Genomic DNA, 26,064 nt, shown 5'->3' with positions numbered 1-26,064 from the left:
TCCAGTAATGGTCAAGTATCACGCCAATGTCCATCCTGCTTACAGTAGGCACATTGGTTGATATTTAATCGGTGGTCTTGGGGTGGTGCAGATGCACCTCGACCCCTTCCCCGTCCCCTTGGTGGGCCACCCCTTTGCTGAGGGGTTGTATCCCGCTGGGGATATGCCTGCTGTAATAGTACCTTTTTCTTCAATTCTTTTACTGACTTCTCATTCTTTTCTAATTCTTCCTTGTACCTGCTCTCATAGTATTGTGCCATCTGTAAAATCTCTGCCTGTCCCTTCGTCATCCACGAACTCTCTGTTGCTTTTAATTTTTGTGATATTTCAGGTAGAAGGCCATTAACAAAGCGTTCTACAAATAGTGTGACACCTGTTACGGTGGCGAGGTCTTGACCGCTAAAATCTATGAAAGCTTGTTCAATTCTAGTAAAATAATCTGGGACATCTTCACTTATTTTCTGTTTATAAGTGGCAAGTTTTCCCCAATCCACAGTCTGAAGAGGTATAACAGTTTCTAACTTAGTCAATATCCGGTTAGGTAAATTTAAAATATCCTGATGCGGCAGGGTTCCTGGTGCCCTTTGTGCTTCCCGTGCTTCTAAACCCCCCCATGTATTTCCCAAAGTAGGTGCATCATCTACTCTTCTAATTTTATGCCAAACTTCAGGACCCAATAAAATACCAAAAAAATAGTCAATGTCTTTGAGTGTCATGGTTGTGGTGGAAATGGCAATTCTAAGGTCCCGATAGAATCCAGCTGGATTCTTTCGAGGGTCTGGCAAGTCTTTCTTTATAGCCATTACCTCCTCCCTTTTCCATGGTATATGGACAAATTGGGCCACCGGCACGGGAGCTGGTTGTCCGGCGGCAGCTGCTGCTGCAACTGCAGCTGCAGTGGGCATATCAGGGTGCACTTCCCTCATTGGGTACCCCTTGTCATATGTATTGAGAACATCTTCCCTGGCTATGACACAAATGCGTACTCCCTCATTTATGCTGTTACTATCAAGCATACAAGCCACACTGTCCCGCCATAATTGATGTAATTCTTGTTCATAAGGGAGAGGGGTAGAATCTGTAATACAAGAATTCCAATCCCTCTCCAATTTTTCAATCATGTACTGTAGTGCTAATTGCTGTCCAAAATGTGACATCTGTTGTATTGTGTCCATAATATCGGTGTGGGTGTAAATAGGATGTGACATCCAGTTCTCTGACTGATTCTTGATAACCCGTTTTTCCCCATCCCCAATAGTGGAGCGGGTACTAGGGGGCGAAATCGACTTAATAGGTGTGCTGCATATGGGTGAAAGTGAGTGAGTGGCTGTGCACCGTCGGCGTTGTCCATTTGGGGTATTAGGGGCAGGGGACATTATTGGTAACCTTGCAGTGCTGGCTGGTAGTGGTGGGGCAGGTGGCGGAGGGATTAGGACTTGGGCTATTGGGGTAGCTTGGGCTAGAGGCTGTGGTGGTTGTGGCACATGCTGCTGTAGTGGTGCACCTGGATTTCCCAAATTGTGCCCTTGCCCTTGCTGCTGTTGCTGTGCCCCCATGATAGGTTGGGCTAATGCAGGGGGTGTGTAAGATGGAGGTGCAGTAGGGCTATTATCTAATAGCTGTAGCATTACCTCATCTTCCTCTAATGCATGTTTGGGTTCTGTTGGCTTTGATACATAACTTCCCTCCACCTGGGCCCTATGGACTCTATCTTCAGATTCAATCCTTTTCTGGGTTTGGGAATGGTGATACAGGGTGGCCTTCTGCATGATGGTTCTCCTGTTTTCCCTCTCTAACAGTTTATCTGACTTAATTTTTCTTTTAGTGGCCTCCATTTCCCATTTTCTGTATACCTCAAACATATGTTGTCTAGCCTTTTTATGAAACAAACATTCCTGTAGGTAGGTTAGTTTCTTTAAATCAAAAGACCCATCCTCCGGCCACTGGAGGTCAGGACAATGTCTAGTATACCTGCGCCATATACTATTATACAAATTATTCTCTAAACCATAATCCTTTAACATGTCCCACCCTGGTGTTCCCTCTTTTGGGATCGATTGCTTTTTATCTAAACGTGGCACATGATTTCGGCGAAAACCAAGACATAACCCTTGCCAACATTTCTTATTTCCCATATCTAACCTTTTAAATTTTCAAAATACAACACGCACCAAATTTCAAAATGCAACATGCACCAAAGAAACCCTTTTTCAAATGTGCACCAAAGAAAACCTTTTTCAAATGTGCACCAAAAAAACCTTTTTCAAATGTGCACCAAAGAAAACCCTTTTTCAAATATTTACCAACTTACAAATTGCTCTAGGCCTGGGCAAATTTATTCAAACAAAAACATGTGTAATACAAATTGTCAAATGGTACCTTGTACAAATGCAAATTTACCAAGAACTAATCATTCCCAAAAGTGATAAGTTATCCAAAAACAATTATTCTCTCAAATGCAAGTTAAAGCAGACAAATAGCCAGCGAGGAACAGTCTTACCTGACTATCTGCTTTTTCCTGGATTTCTCTCCGGCCGCCCGTGTCAGACTAATCAGTCAAGATAAAAACCGAGGTTTCAGGGACTTCGCTGGGACATCATGAGAAAGCGGGGAGAGGCCTGCCCGGTGGATAAGATGCAGCTGCTTTTGAAACTAAGTCTTTGTGCAGGGGCCCCTGGAATCTACACCTCCGGAACGGCGTCCCCCCACTGGCAGCACGTCTCTTGACAGAGCTACTGAAGATATCCACTGGAAGGTCCCTGTTCGGGCGCCAAATTGTCAAATGCACATATTTGCAGATACTTACAAATGCATTTACAAGGGAGTTTTTGACACGGAGAGCCGGAGTGAAAAAATCAATGACCAAAGGTCTGTTTATTTTTGCTGCAGCAAAGAGGACAGGTTTACCACTGGCATCCCAGGCCCGAAGTAAAGTGTGCTGGCATGAAGCGTTTAACAGTGATATTTATACTTATACATCAAAGGATACATAAAGTGTGTAAATAATGATATACGTCATACAGATATTTTAAGGAGTTAATCAGTTTTCCACACACCGGTTCCATTCCCAGCTTTGTCCTTGCCTCCCCTCTGCAGCTGCCTGACTCCCCACATTCTTGAGACCCTTCAAAGGATTACGTGGTTCAAAGGTATAGATATCAGCCTTTCCCTCCCCAAAATACAACAGCCGAGGTCGGTTAGTTATTTTGAACACATGATTATAATGAGTAACGTGCCCCGGTTAGGGAAAGAAACCAGCTGCAAGCCTGTGGTGTGGAACCAGGCTTATTTTACTTTAAACAAATATACATAAGATAACATATGTGATAGACAGTGCGTTCAGAGAGGAAAAAGCTCAAACTTACACGTGTTAAAGAAACGAATCAATTCAAAATGGATTCTAACAAAGTGAGAGATGAATTGAGTATTGAAGGTGATTTTGTGTGTAGAGGTGGGAAGATTATTCCTCCCTGTGGTATTAGAAACGAACTTATCGCTATTGGACATGAAGGTCATTCAGGAATATCTCGCACCAAAAGAGGAATTAAAGTACTTTATTGGTGGCCAAAAATTGATGTAGAAATTGAGAGATATGTACGTGACTGCATGGAGTGTGAGAATAGTGACAAAGCTCAAAAGACACTTAACCCGCCAATTTCTTCTTCAAGTTGTCCTATTATACCATGGGAAGAAGTTGCTTTAGACATTATGGGTCCTATTACGTGGCATGATGGGACTTCAAAGTTTATTGTGGTTTTAGTTGATTTGTTTTCAAGGTGGATTGAATTTTCTGTGTTACAAAAAATTGATACCAAGGCAGTGATTAATTTTTTGGAGGAAATATTTTTGAGGGAAGGATTTCCCAGAATTTTATTGATGGACAATGGTGTTCAATTTAAATCTGAGGAAATTAAAACTCTTGCTAAAATGACTGGTATTGAACAAAGGTTTACAGCTTTATATCATCCCAGGGGGAATGCTGTAGTGGAACGTATAAATAGGATTTTCAAGGTCATCATTCAAATTGCAAAGCACGGAAACAAAAGTAATATAGATTCTGAGGTAAGGAAAATCTTATGGGCTTATAGAGTGACACCTCATGAGACAATAGGTCAAAGTCCGTTTGATATAATGCGAGGTAGAATTCCATTTTCAAAGATTAACCCTGTTTGGATGCAAAGAAGCAGACAAGTACTTTGGAGCAAGGAACATGTAAGAAAGTGCATAAAGTGTTCACAAGAAAAGAACAAGAAGTATTTTAAGAATAAATATGGCACTAAGGAAGTACATTTGAATGTGGGAGATTGGGTGAGAGTGAAATCCGTAAGGAAAGTGGCTAAAGGTGAGAGCAAGTTTGGCGAGCCTATAAGAATTAAGAAAATGAAGAGAAATACTGCCATTTTGGATGATGGCAGTGTATGTCACATGAGTTGCGTTGCTATTGCTAAGCCTTGCAAACAAAAATTTGTGCAGTATGATTTGCTGGAAGGTAATAATAACAAATATTGGTGGTTGGAGTGTGATAGTGATGGTAACAAAGATTCTAGAGTTATTGGGGAATTGGAAGCTAGGGGCTGTCAGGAAGGTGTTCAGACTCGTATTAATATGGGAGAATTTGAATGTAATGTGAATGAGCGTGAACAGAATAAAAATGTAGTTTGTGGTGAAGTGAAGAAAAGGTGTTTTGGCAGGGTTCTGAGAAAATCTAAGGTATTAGAATTTTTTTTTGTGTGATTAAATAAAAATATATATATTTATTTATATATATATATTATTTTTTTTTCTTGTTTTTTTGTGATTTTTAAGAGAAGGGGATGTGTAGTGATGTATTAGTTTGTATGTAAAAGAAGAATGCTATGACAGGGGCAGTGGAATGTCGGGGCAGGCTGTGACAGGGGATTGGAATGTTTTCATATGAAAGGTCGGAGTTGTGCCGGTTTGGGGATGGCGAGCGCATGTATCTCTGTCTGTACATTATAACTGGAAATGAAATAAACATTTAAGGAAAGAACAAGAAGAGCCAGTGTACTTACTTCAGTTGACATGGATCGTAGGAATCGGAACGTTCTACAATAAAACAGAACGTAACAATAACAAGTAGAAAATGTACATATAATAGTAAGGGGGTAGAGAATAGCAGGTTAGTCCCCATCGCCGTGAAGTAGAGCTCTTCATACCTATTCCTGGTAAAACTTAGTAGTGACAGACGGTACAGTACCATGAGCTGAATAATTGTTTGTGCTGGTTGAGGTAAGTCTTCCCTTGGCGGGAGCGTAAGGGGGAAGGAGCAGGTCTGGCCAGGTGTTGTTCAGAGAGAATAGCTTTGAGGTCTTTATTGAAGGTGACATGACGTGGTCAGGCAAAGGTTTGGCGAGAGAGAGTTCCATAATCTTGTGGCGGTTCCGGAAGGACTGGCTCATTTATTACTTGTGTTTGACGGTAGGGCTTTCGAGGAGGAGCAATTTGGAGTTTTGTGAGTCTGCGACTGCACCTGAGATTTTCAGTTTCTTTGATAGGTACTAGAGTAGCCATGGAACCCATTGACGGGAGCATAGAATGGGGGAGATGCGGTTGAAATTCTTGTGTCCTTTCATGAAGCGCCTGTCGCATGTAATACTGAGAGGACCTAGGAGAACTTTGGGAACGCTGGAAAGGAGTGAAATTCCATAGTCAAGTCTGGAGAGCAAAGCCCCTGGACAACAGATTTAAGGTCTTTTGCAGAAATGGGGTTCCTGATTCTCCAAAAAAGCCTTAGCTGGAAATAGACATTCTTTGCAAAAGAGATGATAGGTTCTGAAGGTGAAGACATCTGTTTAGGTGAATCCCAGAGATTAGGCATTCTGAATGCTGGAAGAGTGGCCATCCATTTCCGGAAGGAGATCCATCCAATCTTTGATCGGCAGGTTAGCTTTCCCTGGGGAAATGAGAAGAAATTTTGGTTTTGCTAGGTTTAGTTTGAGGTGGTTGTTAGCCATTCAAGTTTGAATTCTATTTATGCAGTTGGATATGTGGGTGATGTCTTCTGGGCATGAGACCTTCAGGTAGATTTGGGAGTCATCGGTATATAGGTGGAAGGGGACCACTGAGCTCCTGTGGATTGTACAGAGGGTTTGAGGTAGAGGTTGAAAAGGATGGGGAGCGAATTGAACCTTGTGGAATGTTTTGTTGCAGGCTGACTGGATTTGAGGCAGGATTCCCAATTGTCACAATTTCGGAGCGGTTACTTGGGTAAGAGGAGAACGATTTAAGGACAAAACTATCCATACAAATTTGATGCTTCAGGATTTCTAGCAGTTGCCATTGGTTGACTGTGTCAAACATCGTGGAGAGGTCGAGGAGCAGAAGTAGACAGGAATTGCCCATGTCTAGGATGCAGAGGACATTATCGACAATGTGCAGAACTGCAGTCTCAGTGCTGTGGCCCTGACTGAATCTTGATTGACGGGAGCTGAGGAGGTTGTTGTCCTGGATGTGGAATGACAGTTGGGAGGCTATGAAACTTTCAATCACATTGCCTAGGAGAGGCAGAGTGGATACTGGGTCGAAGTTGTGAAGTTGTTGGGGTCCAGAAATTGTTTTTTTTAATGAGAGGGGAAATCAGGCCTGATCCAGTGATGAGTTAACCAGGGTTGTCCGAATGTAGGGCAGCAGTTTGGCTAGGGATTACTAATGGAGCCTATAATAGCGCCACAAAGACGGTCAAAGGGTTTTACCTTCGATGGAGTTTGTAGTAAATCTTAATCAGAGATTAAACTGAAGTGCCTTGCTGTAGTGCCTTGCAAGCCAGTACCTCTTCAATTATGTTGTTGACTTTGGAAGGAAGGGAGGTGTTAAAGTCTTTAATATTTTTTTGTCAAAAACTCAGCAAAGTTATTGCAAATGATCTCCTTGCCTTAAATAGGGGGCTGGAGAGAGAGTTGTTGGCTTGATTAATTACATCAAATAGCTTTTTCAGTCTATTCTTGGCCGTATTGAGGAGGGATTTGATATATGATATGATGCCTTAGATATAGAGATGTGGCCTTGGCATTTTTATCTCACAGTACAAAGCTTTGTTGGATTTAATGGTGATGGTGCTCACCTCCAGTCTTTCTTCAATTTGTTGATGTTTTTCCTTTCTTCGTAAAGGGCTTTGGAGTAGTAGGGCAAGTGGAATTGAGTCTACTGTTTTTGCTGTTGATGGATGCAAATTCCGTATTCAGGTAGTTCATACATGAGTTGAAAATGTCTGTGGCCTTATTCAGGCACTATTGGGGTGGGTTTGATAGGGCTAGGTTGGCCATGGTTTCAGTATCAATGTTTTTCTTTGTATTATTTTCAGTTTAATTGAGTAACAACACAGCTATACAGGATTGTACTAATTAGGCACACTCAGGTGCAGATAAGGCATAATAACGACGTCATTGCCAGATCATGAAGTGCATAGTGCAACATTACAGAACACATTTGCATTGCAGACATAAAAAGGTAGTTCATTCGAAGTCTAACACTTATGAGGCTTATTTGGTCTTCCTGGCATGGACCGGATATCCTCTTGTTGTGGCGGCTGTTGGCAGGCATCCCTGCCTGGCATATGAAGAGGGAGGAAACCCCATCAGGCCACCAGATCGTTAGTGGTAAGCAGACAAGAGAACAACGGGCCCCAAATATTTTGGTCTGCTTGCGTGGGGCAGAGTGAAATAATAAGTCCCCAGTTATTCCTGACAGTGTCCCCAGTCAACAGCCATTGCCTGGCTGTGGGGATCTTATCCCTTCCCCAGGTACATGCTCACCTGTATGTTTGCCTGCAACAGTGATGAAGCGGCAAATATTGCGTTGGATATCAGCAGTGTACCTCAAGATTGCCATCTAGGAGGATTGTTTTAGTGGTAGGTCCACCATTCTTGTGAAGGTCGTGAACACCTTTGACCAGAAATCACATATGGCCAGACACGGCCAGGGGAGGGGCGTGAAGTCTGCATCTCTGGCCCTGCAGTATGGGCAGTGAGAGTCAGACCACAGGCAGAGCCGAGAAAGGCCAAACAGAATGTGGTATAGGAGGTGCAGGAAGTTAAAATGTGTAAGGAGAAGCCTGCCATTTGGTGATAAGTGACCAGTAAGCTTGCAACAGTACGTCCACGTTTTGGCAGGTATAGCCCCTCGTAGATCTGCCTTTCATGCAACCCTGGCCCTTCGTACCCCAATAGGAGCCTCTGTCTGCATAATTCTATATATTGCGGTCACTAGTTGTTTAATGGAGGGATGTGAGCTTAGTGACTCTAATAGCAGCGCAAATACTTCTAACACCTGGAGCTTGGCAAAAGCATTATTAACATTATTTTCTGCTATGGGGCCTTAATCAGTGAATCTTGACGTATTGCAGCAGCCAGAGGCTCGGCAAAAAAGGTTGAAAAGAATTGGCGACATGGGACAACCCTGCCCTGTACCTCTCCTTATTGCAAGACTTCCTGCCCCCTGATAGTTAATCACTATGTCTGACGTGGCTTTCCTATGTACATTTTGCAATAGCATAATAAACTTCAAAGGAAATCTGTAATGTCGCAGTATAGCTAATAATTCTGTCCACTATACTAAATAGAACGCTTTCTATGCGTCTAACATGATGATTGCAGCTGGAACCATATTGTGTGAATAGTAGTCCAGAGCCTGAACCAGAAAGTTAGTATTAGATGAAATCAATCTTGTGGGTATGAAACCGCTTTGATTGCTATGACTTATCATTTGGGCTGCAGGGTCTAGCCATTGCAGTGTTTCTCATTAATGTGTCTCTCGCATGTTTTTTGTTGTTTCCAGCAAATGTTTTGTGTGTCAAAAGAAAAAGTGACTTTTTGAGTTAATTAGGGCCATGAGTTGCATTGTATTGCTTGATATTATGGGCCAGTTCCGTGCCTCTTGGCTTTTGATATAATCTCAGTGCATGACCAGTTGTAATGTTTATGGTGAGTATTGTGTTACTTGCGTAGTGTTTGCAAACTGACTTCTTGCATAGTAGAGTCTCAGTGTGTTACTGCACTAGGAATAGATCCTTAAATGCGACCGTTAAATGCATTTCCATTTCTGTGCGATCACTCAAAAAAGTAGGGTCCTTTTTTTAATCTGATGTACAGTTATCGTTTAAGATAGAGTTGTAATATTCCAAGTAGTCTCAAGCTCGTCACCTATAAAATGCCTTACAACTTCATGCAAGATTTATGCTTTCAAGTCGCTGAGAATAATTATATTCCCTTTTGAAGCTTATTATGTTTTTAATGATAATAGATGGACTCCCTTAAATAGATGATGGTATATTTGTCTGGAGGAATATAAATATTCCAGCACATGGGTTTCTACTGTGATAATGCATTAATATTTCCCCTTGATGGTTGTATTCAATAAATAGTCAAGCCCACCCTTTGAACACCATTTTGAGATTGGATGGCAGGGAAAAAGTATTTTAAAAACTTTTGTAAGGGTTTTATTTGAAAAACAACAGCAGCGACCTCACAATGCAGTATCATATAAAAGAAAAGCGCATTACTATACTTTTGATGTATTTTTATGATTAAAAGTTTGATATAAGTATCCCTTTTCAGACTTACAATTCCAGGTGAATATGGGAAATCTAGGCACTTCTTATTTTATTGTGTTGGCGGGGCAGCCTTGCCCTTGGTACATTGGCAACCAGTGCTTGGCAGTGTCCTGTTTAGCAACAAGAAAGCCCAAACGAATCTGCATACACAGGCCCCTTGGGAACTCATCTTCTCCCGTTATACCTATCAATGCCAACTACGATGAGATTGAGATATGCATCACATAGGACAGTGTGCGTGTAATGGTGGACAGGTATGCTGTCTTGTGGGGCAGGACCACGTTACATGGAAGAAATCCCCAACTTCTTGTTTAAATTTAAGACCGTATGGAGATATCATTTTTCTCATCTTCCGTAGTCTGTGGTGTATAGTAAACTCTGTACATGTACCTGTAATATGCTAATTTATGCTTGACTGAGATGGTAAGTGTGTAAACTGCCATTTCTGTGTCTTACCTGTACATAAAATTCTCAGTATTGTTTACCAAGCATCCATAAGACTGCCAGTTGTATGTACTGCTATCCACTAGCAGTGAATAGATCACAGACGTGTCCTAGTTAACCATTAGACCAGACATCAACCCTAATTGTTTTTGAAGTACTTCCATTAATTGCAGTCCTGACCATTTGGGGTATCTGATGTGAAGAAGCTCATATGCGAATAATGATACATGATCATCTGTTCCCACTCTTCAGTCTAGGCCTTGTGCTAGGCAATCCCTACAGATCCAGGCTGCTAACTTTTCAGTAGTGAGGGCAAATAATAAGAGAAGACAGACTTGGTGTGCACGTCTCATGATGCAGAAACGGCAGACATTATGCCATTCACTCAGACTTGTGTAAGTGGCTTTGTGTATAAAAGCTTGACATATTTTATGAATTGTTACACTAGGGTAGATAATTCCAGGACATAGCAAAAGGTGGTTACAGTTTAAAGTACGAAATGCCTTTTCAAAGTCTGAGGATATTTGAGGTCGGACTTGGAAGCCTAGGACTTGCATTCCGTACCATTTGATGGCAAGTTGAGTCTGGCTAAGGTTGTCTTGTTTCTCTCTTGGTCATGAAACCCTTTGCACCAATGAGGGAGATGCTTTAAACAATTAGCTAGGATCTTTACAATTATTTTAATGTTTCCATTGATAAGGGTACTGGGTGGTAGGAGCTACGTCTGTCTGGTAGGCCACCTTGTTTCAGGACTATTATAATTGAGGCCTTTCTCAAATCCGAGAGTAGATGCCCTGCTAATAGGGCTTCCTTCGGCATTTTGAACGGTTGAGACAATTTGCGGAGCAAAGCCTCTTCTAAAATTCTGCTGGCAAGCCAGTTGGTCTTGGTGTTTTTCTTATGCATCAATTAATTTAAGGCTTCAAAGAGATCTTATATTGTAAGGCATATGATTAGTTCTGCTGTCCCTTCTGTGGGCAGTGGGTATTGGTAGTTCTTCTATCATCTCCACCCATACTGTCTGACCCGTCTTGGGGCAGTATTTATATAAGTTCTGATAATAGGAAACAATGAGAGCACCCTGCCTCACACTCCAGCAGGCAGTCAGCCCCACTGCATCATGGTAAATGCAGTACAAGTTTGTTTTTACTTCATAAAGTAGTCTGTAATTTTTCACCTTAGTAGGTGCAGCTGGTGCTGTATATCTCTGGACATGTGTTTCTAGGTTTACCTCTTCATCAGCAGAGAGCAGCTTTGTCTGTGGGGTTGCTGGAAATGTTGACAAAAGTCCTCTCAGGTTTCTGTACCACTCACTGGCACCCAGGTGCTTCAACCAAAGCTCGTCAACTCGCTGGCTCAAGGGAGCCTTCTTAAACAGGAAACAGATGGCAGGGTGCTCCCATCTGTTTCCTGTTTAATAAGTTCTGATAATAATCAGCAAAAGTTTGGGTATGGCTCATATGTCTGTGATCTTTCCTCCCTCGTTTTCTCTTATCTCCAGGACTACACTGTTTTTAATGTTTCATTGCTAGCCAATGAAGCAGTTCCCTGGATTTGTCCCCTAGTTCGTATATTTGTGTTTGTGACGCAAGTCATCTTCTCGGCCAAGTCCAATGAAGCCTGTCTTGATGGCTGTATGTGTAGTTTCTATGCACTGCAACAAGGCTTTTGCTTTGCTCGAGATGTATTCTCTTTCAAGTTGTAGAAGTTTGACTAGGGATTACGCTTTAATTATGTTCCAATTACATTGATATGCCATTACTCTACTTTTGATACCTGTCTTATTCGCCTCCACAGGGTGTCTGCTGAAGTTCCATATTTGTGTTGAGTAAGATGCATGCTTCCGTCTTCTCTGTCCGATATTCTGTGAATACTCTTATCTTTGGGTCACCAGGCATTTAGTGTCCACACTTCATGCAGCCATCTTCTTTCTACAACACACCTTGACTGGATTATTTCTGCTGCATGTGTACAGAAACGTTCTACAAGAGGAAAGACAAGTAAGAAAGTGCAAAATTAGCTTATACTTTGCAGCGTAGTTTGTATCTCGCCTCCCTTGAACAAGTACCTTATTTGTATGGACTTTGAGGAGACTTTGCATCAGCTCGTACAGTCCATGACTAGGACATTGCTGGCAGCTATTTTCCCACTGAAGACTGGGAACAGGTCTAGATGCAGGAGAAGCTCCATCCACCCCGCTATCATGACCAGCTTGGGGAATGTAGAAATTGAACAGTTCCCTGAAGAGAGAAGAGCAGGACAATGACTATGAAGATCATCAACGCAAAACAAGCTGACCAAAACCACGTAAGAAGGATGCCTTTGAGTGTGAGCTTACCAATAGCACAGTGATCCAGTAGCCAAGCTGACCAGTATCGACCAAAAAAGCAAGGGCATGATCTTTAAGTCAAAGCTCTGTAGAGATGCTTTACAGGGCTACAAGTTTGGTGATCTTGCACCATCCACAAGCAGTGCTGCACCCTTGAGGAGGCCCTACATGAGCTATTCTTGGAGGGACACCATGATTTCATTCTTCATCCCAGGCCTTTGTAAAGTATGTTATTTGCTTTAGTTGGACATTTGTATAAGGGCACAGTAGTTTTAGTCAAAATTGCTTCAGATTATCTCACATTTGAAGTCATGGTTGATTGCTGACTCAAATTTCAAGTTTTCAGTTTAAACATCCAGAGCTGTTGTGTCCAGTGGGGACCTTCTGTCCTGTTGGTGCCCTCGCCAAGCAGAAATCCTTGACTGGGACTTATGAGTTTGGGGGGGGTGAGGGGAGGGGAGGGAGGGAGGGGGGGAGGGGGAGGAAGGGGCTGAAGTTTGGTTCTTCCAGGGAACTTGAGGGTACCATACATTTAGCAGTCTAGCCCATCTCATTTGGTCTTAGACCAGTTAAAACCCTAACTGGTCCCCAAGTTCGGTGAGTCAAAAACCCGGACTATTCTGATTCTGGGTAGCCACATGAATTGTGGCACATGACACCCTGAACTAACTTCTGGAATACATACCTATGTTCAGTGAAGCCCACAAAGCTGCGCCACTTTGCTCCCAGGACTACCAAGAGATGGGCAAAGAGATCATGTCATACTTAATACATTGAATTTGTCTGCCCCACTCTAACGTACTAACTGGCTTCACATAAACATTAGTAAACCCAAATTTTGCTACAGGGAGTGAGAACGCCCAGAACTCTTCCCAACATTATAACATTGGCCTTAGATTTATTTAAGATTAGATCCTATCACCTTGACCATAAATTCTGGAAGCTTGTTTTGGGTTGTATCCAACTTCTAGAACATGCAAGCACCTTTCACTTTTTGTTTGCATCATATTTTTAACAACTACATTTTACTTACAATTAAATACCAACCTGTTGATCATCGAAGTAAGGCTCTGAGCAAACACTGAACACCAAATAGAGTACACGATAAGTGCTGAATTTCGCTACTTCTCATGAGTGCTTAACGGCAGAAATTTGATCATGTTCGAGTACCACAATGCTGCCGAACAAGACCCCCAGTGGTAAAAACTACAACCCATCTAGGATAGTCCCAAAAGTAAATGACTGTCCCAGGATACTAGGAAAAGGCCTCACAGCCCACTAGACAAATTCATCTGAGATTGAGACGTAAGAGTAGAGTAAGATTTGAGAAACAGGAAAGGAAGGAGAATATGTAAGGAAGATTAGCTGTCAAAGCCAGATCCTTGATCTTGTCTGCTAACCTCGCCTCTCGTCAGATTTGCTAGGGGAGATAAAGATGACAGTAATGCATGTTGGAGAATGGTTTATAGTCATTAGCTAACACTTTCTCAGTGTATTCCCTTTTTTTTGTTTGTTTTGTTTTGTTGGAGGCAAAGACTAACTGTAGGCCTTGAGAATGTTGTGAAGCTCAAGTGGAGAATTGCTGGGCTTTCGATTAATCTGTTGTTCGAAATATGTTTATTCTTCCCTTTATTTGGTTATTGATTCAGTGGTCTTATTAGAGTACTACTCTCTTTTTGCGCTTGTAAGTGCTTAATTTAGCACCTCATCTATGATTTACAGAGTCTTCTATTCCTCGGTACGGATCCAACACCACTTTTCTTCTAGATTCTAGCATCTCTTTCAGGTTGGCAAGTTCTGTAGGACCATTGTTTAGTTTCTTGTTCAGTGCTTTGTATAGTTCAGGGCTTGCCTTACTTTTCCAAAATAAGAGTTAATTATTTTTAATAATAATCATCTTGGGTAATTAACACAAATTATCAGTTTTACAAAGTTGACCACTTCAGACAAGATACCACTAGCCACCATTGCATGCAGGATTGATTATAAGCAGTGACCACCTCGGTGGATCAGATAAAATCACCAACAACAATGTTTAAAAAAAACAAATGCTATCAGTTTTACTTTTGTGTGCCTCTACATGCTTCAACAGTTAAAAATGCAATGCACCCAAGAAAAAACATCAGTAATAAGACTCCCTAACGCAGCATGAATTACCTTTTAATTACCAGCCTTAAATATATTTCTTTCTGCAAGCATAAGCTCATCAGTTCTGAAAATGCACACATTTTACTCTTAAATATATCCTTTTCAAAACATACCTAGTTCAACCGAAAATAAGCTTTTTTTTTTTTTTTTTTTTTACTAAGTTGAGCTTCACATGGGGGAGCTACTCACAGGTTCATGGAGAGCTGCCAGTAGCTCCTGAGCTTTGCTTTGAAGAACCCTGGTCTAGCTTTATAGGTCTCTTGAAACCTATTGTTTCATAGATAATGTATTGGTCTGAAAGGCCAGATGTTAAGTGTAGTCAGTCAGTCTGCATGGATTGTCCCGTATGTTGGTATGGTAGGTGTCCAAACATTGTTAATGTGGCCGTGCTATGCTTCTTCTGTGTGACATGTAAACATGGTTTTTTGGCGAGGCAGGTTAGGTGAGGCCCTGCAGCTGCTCGTTGTGAGATCTGGCTGAGTGAAGCTGGTGGGGATGCAGAGATGGGAGGCGAAGGTTTGGGGACTCTGTGAACGGATTCCAGTTACGGTTACTGTTTTGTTATATTGTATGCAATGTTAATGCTGGATCTTAACTTCTTTATGGTGCTATGTGAGACAGCTGCCCATTAAAACAATGTCCCGATGTATTCTATACCTCATATCGCTGATCACAACGAAGACTGGAGGCACGTAACATCTAGTCCTGATCTACCACTCTATCTGCTCTGGTTGTGAATCCTTATTGCCAATTGACGTACGGTTCTTTGTAAGTTAGCGCGATTGAACTAAATAAGTTGTAACAGGAGTAACATATATACAAACTGTGATTCTTTTTATACCTGAAATAAAATAGAAAAGCAACAAATCTATATTGCTCTTCTCCATCGACGGCATTGCACCTTGTTGTACTTCTTCTAACAGTCAATTTCTTTTGCAGGAGTGAAGCTCACCTTACCACTGAAGATGGTGCAAATTTGGATTTCCAGGTAACACTTTAATTTAGCAAGTTATGTGTGTTTTTTTTGGGCGGGAATGCACATATACTGTGCATAACGTGCTGATTCCCGTATGTGGTGTTGTGATAGAATATGTTTACTCAGTTCATAACTTGACTGTTTTTGGTTATGTGCTGACAGTTGTTCTTGACACGCATTCCTTATCCTCCAGAAAAAACAATAATTCCCTGAGATAGGCTGCTGGGGAGGTATAGCGACATACCGTACCTTTCTGAACTGTGCTTGGGCTAAATTGTTGCCTTTCATTCATCACTTGCAGGAGAGCCACCCATACAGTCTAGTGGTAGTATGCCAAGGCAGCTGAAATGACGAGTAGGGTTGCTGCACAAGAAATGCAATGCATTGTAGATAGTGGCCACATCCCTACCCAAGCATCTCCAACAAGAAAGGAAAATCACACCATAGAATATCAGGACCAATTCCTGAGTTTAGGATGAGACTTACATTATCTTTACTCTTTTCCTGAGTGTGTCATCATCTTTATCTTTGTAGGCAGATGGGAAGTGGTCGAAGTTCAGCAATCGGGCTAGCTGTTCATGAAGCTGCAGTGTAGCACCACCACCCAATCCTCTCCGTCTTACAGAGATGTGAACCTGATTGGTAACTGATTCCACCTAAGATATACTGGGCTTTAGTGTTAATAGGCTTAATGTCTGATTGTGCTCCAACTTTAGCACTCTTCCAGAAGCACAGTGCAGTGTTAACATGTTATGTGCCTATTCTGATACAGCTTACCAGCCTTGCAGAGACATAGGATGAATAAGTAACTTACTCTATCCAAGCCCTTCCGGTGGTGGCACCACTCCAACAGATGATCAGCAGTGCCCAGCCCTTCACCCTCACAATCATTAGCATGACATGGGCTCTGTTGGAAATGGCCTCTCTGCAGGGACGCCCCTAAACTTTTTGCCTTCTGCCTCTTTTTTTTCTGACCTCATTTTTGCTGGCTTTAGGACTCGGGACACTTTACCACTGCTAACCAGTGCTAAAGTGCATGTGCTCTCTCCCTAAAAATATGGTAACATTGGCTCATACCCAATTGGCATATTTAATTTACTTGTAAGTCCATAGTAAAGTGCACTACAAATGCCCAGGTCCTGTTAATTGATTGCTACTAGTGGGCCTGCAGCATTGGTTGTGCCACCCTATAAGTAGCCCCTTAACCATGTCTCGGGCCTGCCATTGCAAGGCCTGTGTGTGCAGTTTCACTGCCACTTCGACTTGGCATTTAGTAGTACTTTCCAAGCCTTAAACTCCCCCTTTTTGACATATGTCACTCCAAAGGTAGACCTTAGGTAACCGATAGGGCTGGGTGCTATGTAGGGAAAAGGCAGGACATGGACGTGTGGTTTTTATGTCTTGTTAGTGTAAAACTCCTAAATTTGTTTTCCGCTACTGTTAGGCCTCCTTTCATAGGATGGCATTAGTGGTACCCTCATACTGTTTGAGTGTTAGATTCTGATCTGAAAGGGGTAACAAGGTCAGGTTTAGTGCGGTCAGAATAGTTATAGAAAATCCTGCTTATAGGTGAGGTTGGATATAATATTACTATTCTAGAAATACCACTTTTAGAAAGTGAGCTTTTCTCTGCACTCAGAATCCATCTGTGCCTTACAGCCTGTCTCCAATCCATGCCTGTGCTTGGCTTGTTGACAGCTCCCTTGTGCATTTCACCCAGACAACCACAAACACAGGATACTCAGTCACACCTGCTCTCATCTGCAGACTGAATGGATCTTCCTGGGCTGGAAGGGTGGCGGGCCTGACACTTACATTTCAAAGGCTAATGGCCTGCCTCCACACAGTGGACTGCCAAACCCCCTACTGGGACCCTGTCAGACAGAACGGTACTGAAAGGGGTCCTTGTGCACTTCAAAACCACTCTTTGAAGTCTCCCCTACTTCAAAGTTATCTTTGGGTATATAAACTGGGTCTCTGACCCCACCTACTCGGACCCTTCTGGACCTGAACCAGTAACATGTCAAGAGGAACTGCCTGGCTGCCCAAAGGACTGATCTGGACTGCTTTGCTGTGAAGGACTGCTGCCCTGCTGTTCTCTGACTTTGACTTTGTTGAGAAGTGCTCTCCAAGGGCTTGGATTGAGCTTGCCTCCTGTTTCCTGAAGTCTCGGGCCAAAAAGGCTTCACCAGCTAGCTTTTTGCTAGTTTCCAATTCCAGCGACTCTGGAACGACTTCAGTGACTTCAGCCTGCTCCTGCTCTGTGGACCTCGCTGCACGCAAAGAATCCGTCCGGCAACGCAATTCCGACTTTGCTGCGACTTCGCTGACGTCACTCAGGGTTCTCGCGACACTGTGAAGTCAACACATTGCGCCCTGACTGACTCGAACCAGCGATGAGGCTGAGTTACAAACGACCGACGCATCGTGGACGCCGCCACTTCAATTCCCCCGACATCCGGACAGAACCGACACCTCCGCTCCATCTGCCTCGTAGAGCAGAAGTGAAACCTCAACTCCTTGGATATCGTAAGGGTCTGATGCCACTCCGACTCCATGCAATGCCATTGTTCTTCGTTTTCCAAAGGTACTGTTCCTGGGGGTCCATGCGTCTCCGTGACCGGCACCAGTGGTGTTGTTGGGAACGACTCTGTCAATGACGCCGTGATAGCCCCAGTTGGAGCTTATTGTGTTTCTAGGCGCTTTAGTTGGATTTAATCTTTAAAAATTCATAGCTCTGCTTATGTACATTGGATTGTCATCGTTTTGACCTTAAATTATTCAGATAAATATTACCTATTTTTCTAAATGTGTGGTGTATTTTTGGGGCGTTTTCACTGTGTTACTGTATGATTTATTGCACAAACACTTTACGCATTGCCTTCTAAGTTAAGTATGACTGCTCAATGCCAAGCTACCAGAGGGTGGGCACAGGATAATTTGGATTGTGTGTGACTTACCCTGACTAGGATTGTGGTCCCTGTTTGGACAAGGGTGTATCTCTCTGCCAAATAGAGACCCCAAGTCTAACAGGCTCCTAACTTACTAGCCCTTGTGAAACATTGGACACCTGTAGGACTGTGTCCTCTCTAGCTCTATGATCTTAAAGTGCCACATATGTTATGTTAAAACAGCTGAACCGCATGCGTTATGTTTGTATAGGTGCCTTATGGTAGTAGATTAATTGAGTCCATCTCGTACTCTGACATTTTAGAGAATGACTTCGGCCCTGCATCAAAATTAACTCAGGAGCACAAGCAAAACTTGGGACAGACTGCCTATCCATACCAGCCTCTCAGAGGGGTCAACTGACATGTGACTGGCTCTACCCCTAGACTTCATGCCTTCATTTCCATGTGTGGCTTGTGACAGACTCAAACGCAGGCATAACACGTATCTGACTCGGTCTCGGACCTACCAGACGTTGTGGAGAGTCTAAAGCTTGCATGTCCTTCACATGATACAGAGGATGCTATGTTACTGTTCTATGGATATATAAAGCAAATTCATCTTAGTGTGTTTAAAGATCTGTTGCTGGTATTTCAGTTCTCCTGGCAGTGTCACAGACGAGTGGCTGTTGGTAGAGCTGCAAGGAGAGATTGAATCGCGGCACCAGAGTGGACTTGCGGGGAATCTGATGGGGGACCTGCACTACACAAAGGAGGTGAGCAGCTGTTTTTTGTATCACTCAGCCATATGAGATGCAGCTTTTGCCTTATACACCCCATTACTGAACCATGCTTTGTGTGTCCATGACTCTACTCCAGCCCCATCTGCTTCAGGGTGAATCTGCTGATTTACCTGTGCAGTAAATGATAAAAACATCTGGACTCAAACTCATGCAGTGGGTCTCCTAGGATAGAAGATGATATTTCCATGCTGTGAGCAAAGGTGTTTCAACATGGAGATGCCATCTTCCCATTTGGTGTTACACAGGAAACCATAGTCTCGAGGGCCATGATCGGGACACCAATATGGGTTTATAGCCCACTCAGATTTCAACCACTTAGAGGTATTTGAGACCACTCTGTCGTATCCATGATGATTTTGTTCCCTGTAAAAAGATTTTCATTGCATCTTTATAGTGCTTTGATCCCACTAGTGTTAGCCCGAGGTGCTCTTTGCCACCCTCGTAAAGCATGCAAAAGTAGGTTTGAGGGGGTTGTTGGAGGAACTTGTGTGAGAGGCAGTGTTTGGAAGTTCTGAGGAAGTGCCTCAGTGTTGTTCCTGGGGGGGGATTGACATGCACACTGCAGGGAGAAGCAAGGGTTCCAGCATAGTTAAGTGCAGTGGTGTTGACACTAAGGTGTGTGCAATGATGGCAAGTGAGAAGTGTGCATGCGTAGATCATGTTGGTGAGGATCAAAGATCGGCTGCAGTTGTGCAGCAGAAGTCATAAGTGTTGCTATGTCAGCAAATGTATATTATGCACACTTGTGCACTCATTCGGTGTCCAGTTTCTTCCTTTGATTGTTCTTTCCATGGCACTCAGCGAGCGAAGAAGTAAGTATATCGGTATGCATGCCGTGATGGTTGCATTGATTGGCTCAGGTAAATGGAACATCAATGTTTTCCGTGCTCTGTGAATGGTTTGGCATTCATAAAAATTAGTTATTGGAGCATGGATTTTGTTCCAGTTTTTACAGTCATGGCCCAGTTTAGATATTTGTGGGAAATTGAGGTGTACTGTGAAAGAAACGAAAACTCAACAGAAACTTGGGCTTTCTGATTGTCGTATCTACAAGGACTCTTGAAAGTATGGAGCATAGACTCATGCAAGAAATTTAAGATGGATTGTATTCTTTTTCCCTTTATCTGATGTCTTGGCAGGCGTTATAAAATAAACCTTTATTAAAGAGCATAGCCTCACGGAATATTACATGTATACATACCAAAACAACAGTTAATATGCAATTTAAAAATCTAAAAGGGATTTAAAAAAATCTTTACAGCTAATTAATGTACTTACCAAAACTGATTTAAAAGGAAAATATGTGCTTTGCTAATTGTTAGTTTTGTCTTTAAAAAGACAGGTCTTGAAATCCATCTCCTAAGTGACGCCAGGTCAAAGAAATAGAAAATAAATGAACTCTCATATTGGAAAACATGATTTGATCCTCTTACAGGAAAGCTGGATGGCACCTCCTTTCTCCGAAGATGGTTTCCACAAATACTGTAGCCCTGCTGCCCCATCACCTGCAGAACGTGCAGAAAGGGGGTTGGCTGTTTTAGTCTCTGTAAGGTTTCCTACTGTAAAAGTAACAGATATATAACTCATTGTGGTTTCAGATCTTACAGTTAACAATTAGGGGGGTTTCAGAATTTAGTGATAGTAAATAATTATTATAACATTTTTTTAAATAAAAGATTAACAGAGGTGGGGGATCATTTGGATAGGCCTATCCCAAAAATACTTATCCAAGCAATTCACAAAATCTTTTTCTTATGGGTGGTGGATTTTAATTTTAATTTAAAGACCTATAATCAGTCATACCCCAGTGTGTGGGTTAACCATCCCAGATGGGGATCTAATTACACATTTCATGCACACCCCTTATGGGGAGGTTTTAAATAATATCCTTCTAAAACACAATACATGTTTTGTTTTGAATCTCTGTTTCAAACCTTGTTCATTACCCCCCACTTTTCATGGACAGGGCAAGCTTAGCTCCATTCATTTATTATAGTTGTGACTGACCTACTCCATTTAATTGGGGATTTCACGATTGTGAGCAACTGCATGAGTGACTAAAGTCCACTTGAGTTGATATTGGAGGTGGAACTTGAGAAAGCCCAAGGAAGAGTTGAGGGTGATTATGGCATGGGATTGAAATGAAAAAATGTAAATGGTAGGCAACTTTTGTGTGATCTAATACAGGGCGAGGAGCTGACGATTTCCATTTGTCTGTCTTTAGATGCTGACCCTGAACTAATAGTGTCTGGGTTTATTTCACTCTGTTTGCAGGTGTTTGTTATTAGTTGTTAAAAATGGCAACTCGGGTAATCTCGTTTGTAGATGGTTTGATAAGGCATGTAGTGTGGTGCATTACAACTTGCGAAGAGCACTCAAGCCTACTCGGAGGGATAAAGTGCAGGTTAAGCTGAAAAGTAACTATATAAAGAAACTTTAGTTTCAAGAACACTTGATATCCAGCAATCAGCCTGGGGCGAGTTAGAATTAGCATCAAAGCTAAAGGACCTGAGTTGTTTTTGGGAAACAGTCAACCGCCCTTTTTTTCAGCTCAGAGGTCACCTAGAGTTGAGTGTCTCATACCAGCTGAGTCCCGAGCTGCTCATTGTGCCAAGTTGTTTGGTCATGGGAATTCCCTGGATAGGATTGATATGAAGGAACCCTGGGGGGAACCCATAGAACAGAGCTGCAGCGATTAAGTAGTTCTGTTGATCATAAGGAGGAAGCCGTTGCCATCAAGAAACGCCTCTTTCACAAAGCTCCAGGCCCAGATGGATTACCCATGGACCTTTTCAAGGCCAATATAGATCTGTGGGCCCCCCGATTACAAATGTTCTCCATGCTGCTGTGATCGGCCACTTGCCCCTTTCTGGAAGGAGTCCGTTTTTGCCCCAATTTTCAAAAAGGGTGATAAAAGTGATCCTGGTTGTTGGAGACCAATCTCCCTATTGGACACCACTTCTAAGACCCTAGGGCAGACCCTTCTTCCATGATTAGAGACATGGGCGGAATCAAACAACATCCTTTCACCTCTGCAATTTGGTTTCTGCCCAGGAGTGGGCACAGTGGAGCAGTGTTTGAGTCTGGCATTCCTTGTGGGAAAATATGTCAATGCTAGGGAAAGGGGCTTTACATTTAGCGTTTATGAACCTCTCCAGTGCTTTTGAAACGTCAGTCGTGCAAGATTGTGGACCATGATGGAATTCATGGGTGTGGAGTCAGCGTTATTGGATTTGTTGAAGGGAATGCACACAAATACCAGTATTAAAATCTGTTTTGGTAAAAATGGAGAATGTACTGACCCTATTAAATCAACTGGGTGTTGGTGGGGGAGTCAGGCAAGATTGTATCTTGGCTTCTTTTCTCTTCATGTTATATATCAATGGGCTGAACACACATCTGATTAAAAATGGGAAGGACTTACCTGTGGTGGGTGAGTGCAAGGTCCGGTGCTTTCTCTTGCGGATGATGTTGTACTCCTAGCACAAACAGCAAATGGGTTGCAACAGCTTTTGTAATCCTTTACTGATTTTATGGAGAACTTAGATCTAAAGGTAAGTGCTGCAAAATCTTTTATGATAGTTATGGGCCCTAAAACGACTAAATCGAGGTCACACGTAGTTGAAGGGGGTCACCATCAATAGAGTCTCGACCTTAAATTACTTGGGTATACCCTTTGCTTTAAATTGGTCGCACCTACTTATGATCAGAGCGCACCAAGTACAGGGGTTCCATTTCACGTCGAGGTTGGACGCAAAACTAGTAAAAGAAATGTTACTCTAGAATAAAAGTAAATTTATTCTGCTTGGGCTTTATAGAGCTCTGGTATGGGTATGTACTATTGTTAGTACTCTCCAGAGTTTGGAAAATAGATTTATAAACCACACACCCCTGCCTCACTAGCCTCATTCATTGGTCATCAGGAATTGGGTTTAGGCCGGCTTATGGGTGCGGTGCATCTCGCCCCTGTACTCTTGAGGGTCAAGATTTGGTCAACACCAGAAGCAGCCTTTTCGGAGCCCGATTCTGGCAGATTGCCTAATGCTGGATGGGGTGAGGAGGATTTCTGACTGATGTACATAGAACATTCCTTTGAGAAACTGGGCCTGGAAGACTTGTTTGTCAGCCCTTCAACAGCTACATTTCAAACCAAGGCTATGGTAAGATCTCTGTTTTTATATAGTGTGCAAACATCAAGGCTTTATAAGGCATTTAATATGCAGACTGTAAGGGCCTGTTTAGATCTGGGCCCGTTTAGTGACTTGGAGCTGTCTCTTGTTCTTTTTAGAAATTCTCAATATAAATCTTACCTGACTAGATTCAGGGTGAGTACCATTTATTTCCTATGCGCTTCCCTATTCGGAGATCCTGGTCTAATTTCTTATTTTACTTGTTTGAAATTATAGGTTTTTATTGACTTTTATATTATGTTTTTGGTGTTCATTGGATTGTTGTGTATTTGACATTTCATGGTCAATTTTTGACCGAAATAAAAGATTTATGACTGACGGATCGTTTTTTGTTTATCGAAACTTCATAAGAAATCAAGTAAACCAAATGCTGTAAAGCGCGCACACTGTTGAAATTTATGGTAGGCGTGGAATATTCGCCTTATTGAATAAGTTGGTATTTATAGTCCTTAAAGTGCACGAACCCTACATTATTCCATCTAAACAAGTTACTTTTTGGGCTAGGAATATGGACTCAGTTTATTTCCTCTATATTTTATAAAAGTTCAGCTGCGGCAAAAACGGTAATTCAGTGACTTACTCCATGCAAGGCACTTCATTTTGTTAGACTTGCCAGCGTCTGATAGTTTTTGAAAACTAGAACGTTAAACGTTTAAAGGGGCCATATAGTGAATGATATCCTAACCCAATCAGACATCTTCAAACAAAAGCACAAGCCAGAACTGTTGTTGGTGGTGAAGACTGATGACTCAAGATTAGGTAAGAGAACTAGCTTTTTTACTTTTTTACTGGATAATCCTTTTAATCTTTAGAAAATAAAATTATATGAGTTGAGGACGTCAGAGTAAATAAAGGGTATTCTTCACAGGACGGTGACGTCATGTTATCCATCTTAGCATCAGTCGAATCGTAATGTAACGAAACTGGTTTCGTTTTTAAGGGAGAAAACAATAATTGTAAGCCCAGGAGAGAGTAATGTGAAATTGTATTCTGTATAATGCCAACTCTCCTGGCCTGTGGAATCCTTGTGCAGGGAACAATTTCAAGGAGAGGTCTGGAGGAGGATTATCTAGATCTAGAATGTAATATGACAGTATTGCACAGGAAACGGAAGCTTGGTCACATTGGCTTCCGTTGGACTCCCACTTCCTACCGCCCCCCCCCCCCCCGACCCCTAGACTGTGCATTGAGAATGAATGAATGAATTTCAGCCACAACCGTCTGCTTCTTCTAACTGTTCTCCCTGGTGGATATGGGTTTGCATTTGTCCACAATTACATTGAGAGTCACCATTAATAGTTCTACATTTTAACCCAACAGTTCTTGACTTGGATATGTTTTGGAAGTCGGAATTCCGTTTTTGTTACAGAGAATCTCCTCTTCACCTTCATAAGTTACAGTGCAGTGTTGAAGTGAGCACAAATAAATACGTGTTGCTGTTCCAGAACCGGCAAGATTCCATCTACAGTTATTTGTAATAAATGTCCTTCTACCAATTTGCCGATTTTCACGCCCTCCTCCACCAGCCTTTTGGCGATAGGCTTAGTGTGCTGTCACTTGTCAAGTCACAAAGAGTTGTACACTGTCTGATTGGGTGGTTCAGCTCTGCCGGCGACTGAACCTGCTGCAACCACGAATTTCCCAACACTTTACTTGTGTCATGCAGTATAGCACACATGTGGAGACAGGTAGGTCGAAGCAGCAAAGGCACAAGAGACTTGATTGCCAGCAAAGTGCAGTACTGAGTTCCACCACGCGGTGACACCCTACTCCATCAATGCTGTGTGGACATGGGCTGATGATAGCATGCAATCAATGCAAGTGTAAACCGCGCAGGGGAAATTACTCCACACCATTTCAGTAAAATGCCGACAATTTTAACAAGGCTCTTACCACGTGTCACAACCACAGTAAATCTTTATTGTAGGATTACTTAAAATCTTTACTAACTTTGTAGAGGAGCAAAATAATTTATGACAAATAAAATACATTTTAACAATTCATTATTTGAAATATCCTGAAAGTGCATTTTATACTCTCCAAAAAAAAAAAAAATAATTAGCGTCCGACACATACATTGCTCAAAAGTAGCTAAAGTATCCATATCGTGCAAGTCTACCAGAAAGCCCGAGGGCATAGCTGCGAGCACGTGCTCTCGCACAACAATGTCAAGTGCTGGCTAAATGCTTACACAATAGGGCAGTATCGTTGTGCGCTAAAATGGATCAGTATAAAATAATAAAAGGAAGCAATAAAAGACCATAAGTAAAAAGCAGTGTTGTCGGCCAACATATGAAGTACACGCTTTGAGAGACTAGGCGGTGCTCGCCCTCTGAGGCCTGCTGAGGAAGAGACATCTAGCCACTCTTGTTGCAGCTCTTGTAATAGGCTGATGTATTTGCCAGATTTAGCCAGATCAGTTGTCTCTGTCATAGTAAAGATAAGGTTCCAGACCTCGTTGCAAGTTCTTATTCTGTGTGTTAAAAAGAGTGACTTCAGCAGGATGCGACGGACGTGCGGTAGCGTCGGGCAGGAACATAGTAAGTGTTAAGCCACTCAGTTTGGTATCCACAGAGCCTTTAATCTGAACGACCATCGACCTCGCAACCATGATTTGTTTAAGGCAGACATTCCCAATCGAGCATCCTAAGTAGGGTTGTGGAGTCAAAAAGTGTGAGTGTTTATTTGCCTAAGATGGTGCCACTGCTTCTAGCACTG

General features: G+C 42.3%; 1 protein-coding gene across 1 annotated transcript in view; it reads left to right on the top strand.

The window, feature by feature from the left end:
• The window catches only part of CHTF8 (chromosome transmission fidelity factor 8), a 92,282-nt gene that overhangs the window by 16,932 nt on the left and 49,286 nt on the right, over window positions 1-26,064 (top strand). Inside the window, exons 2-3 of the mRNA XM_069218646.1 lie at window positions 15,429-15,477; window positions 19,012-19,129. Of these exons, the coding sequence (XP_069074747.1) occupies window positions 15,455-15,477; window positions 19,012-19,129 (141 nt within the window). The 5' untranslated portion in view covers window positions 15,429-15,454. The remainder of the gene's footprint in view (window positions 1-15,428; window positions 15,478-19,011; window positions 19,130-26,064) is intronic.

This window comes from Pleurodeles waltl, chromosome 12 (genome assembly GCF_031143425.1).
Source record: "Pleurodeles waltl isolate 20211129_DDA chromosome 12, aPleWal1.hap1.20221129, whole genome shotgun sequence".
Classification (NCBI taxonomy): domain Eukaryota; kingdom Metazoa; phylum Chordata; class Amphibia; order Caudata; family Salamandridae; genus Pleurodeles; species Pleurodeles waltl.
The sequence above is the reverse complement of the archived record's forward strand: the minus strand, read 5'-3'. Positions and strand labels throughout refer to the sequence as shown.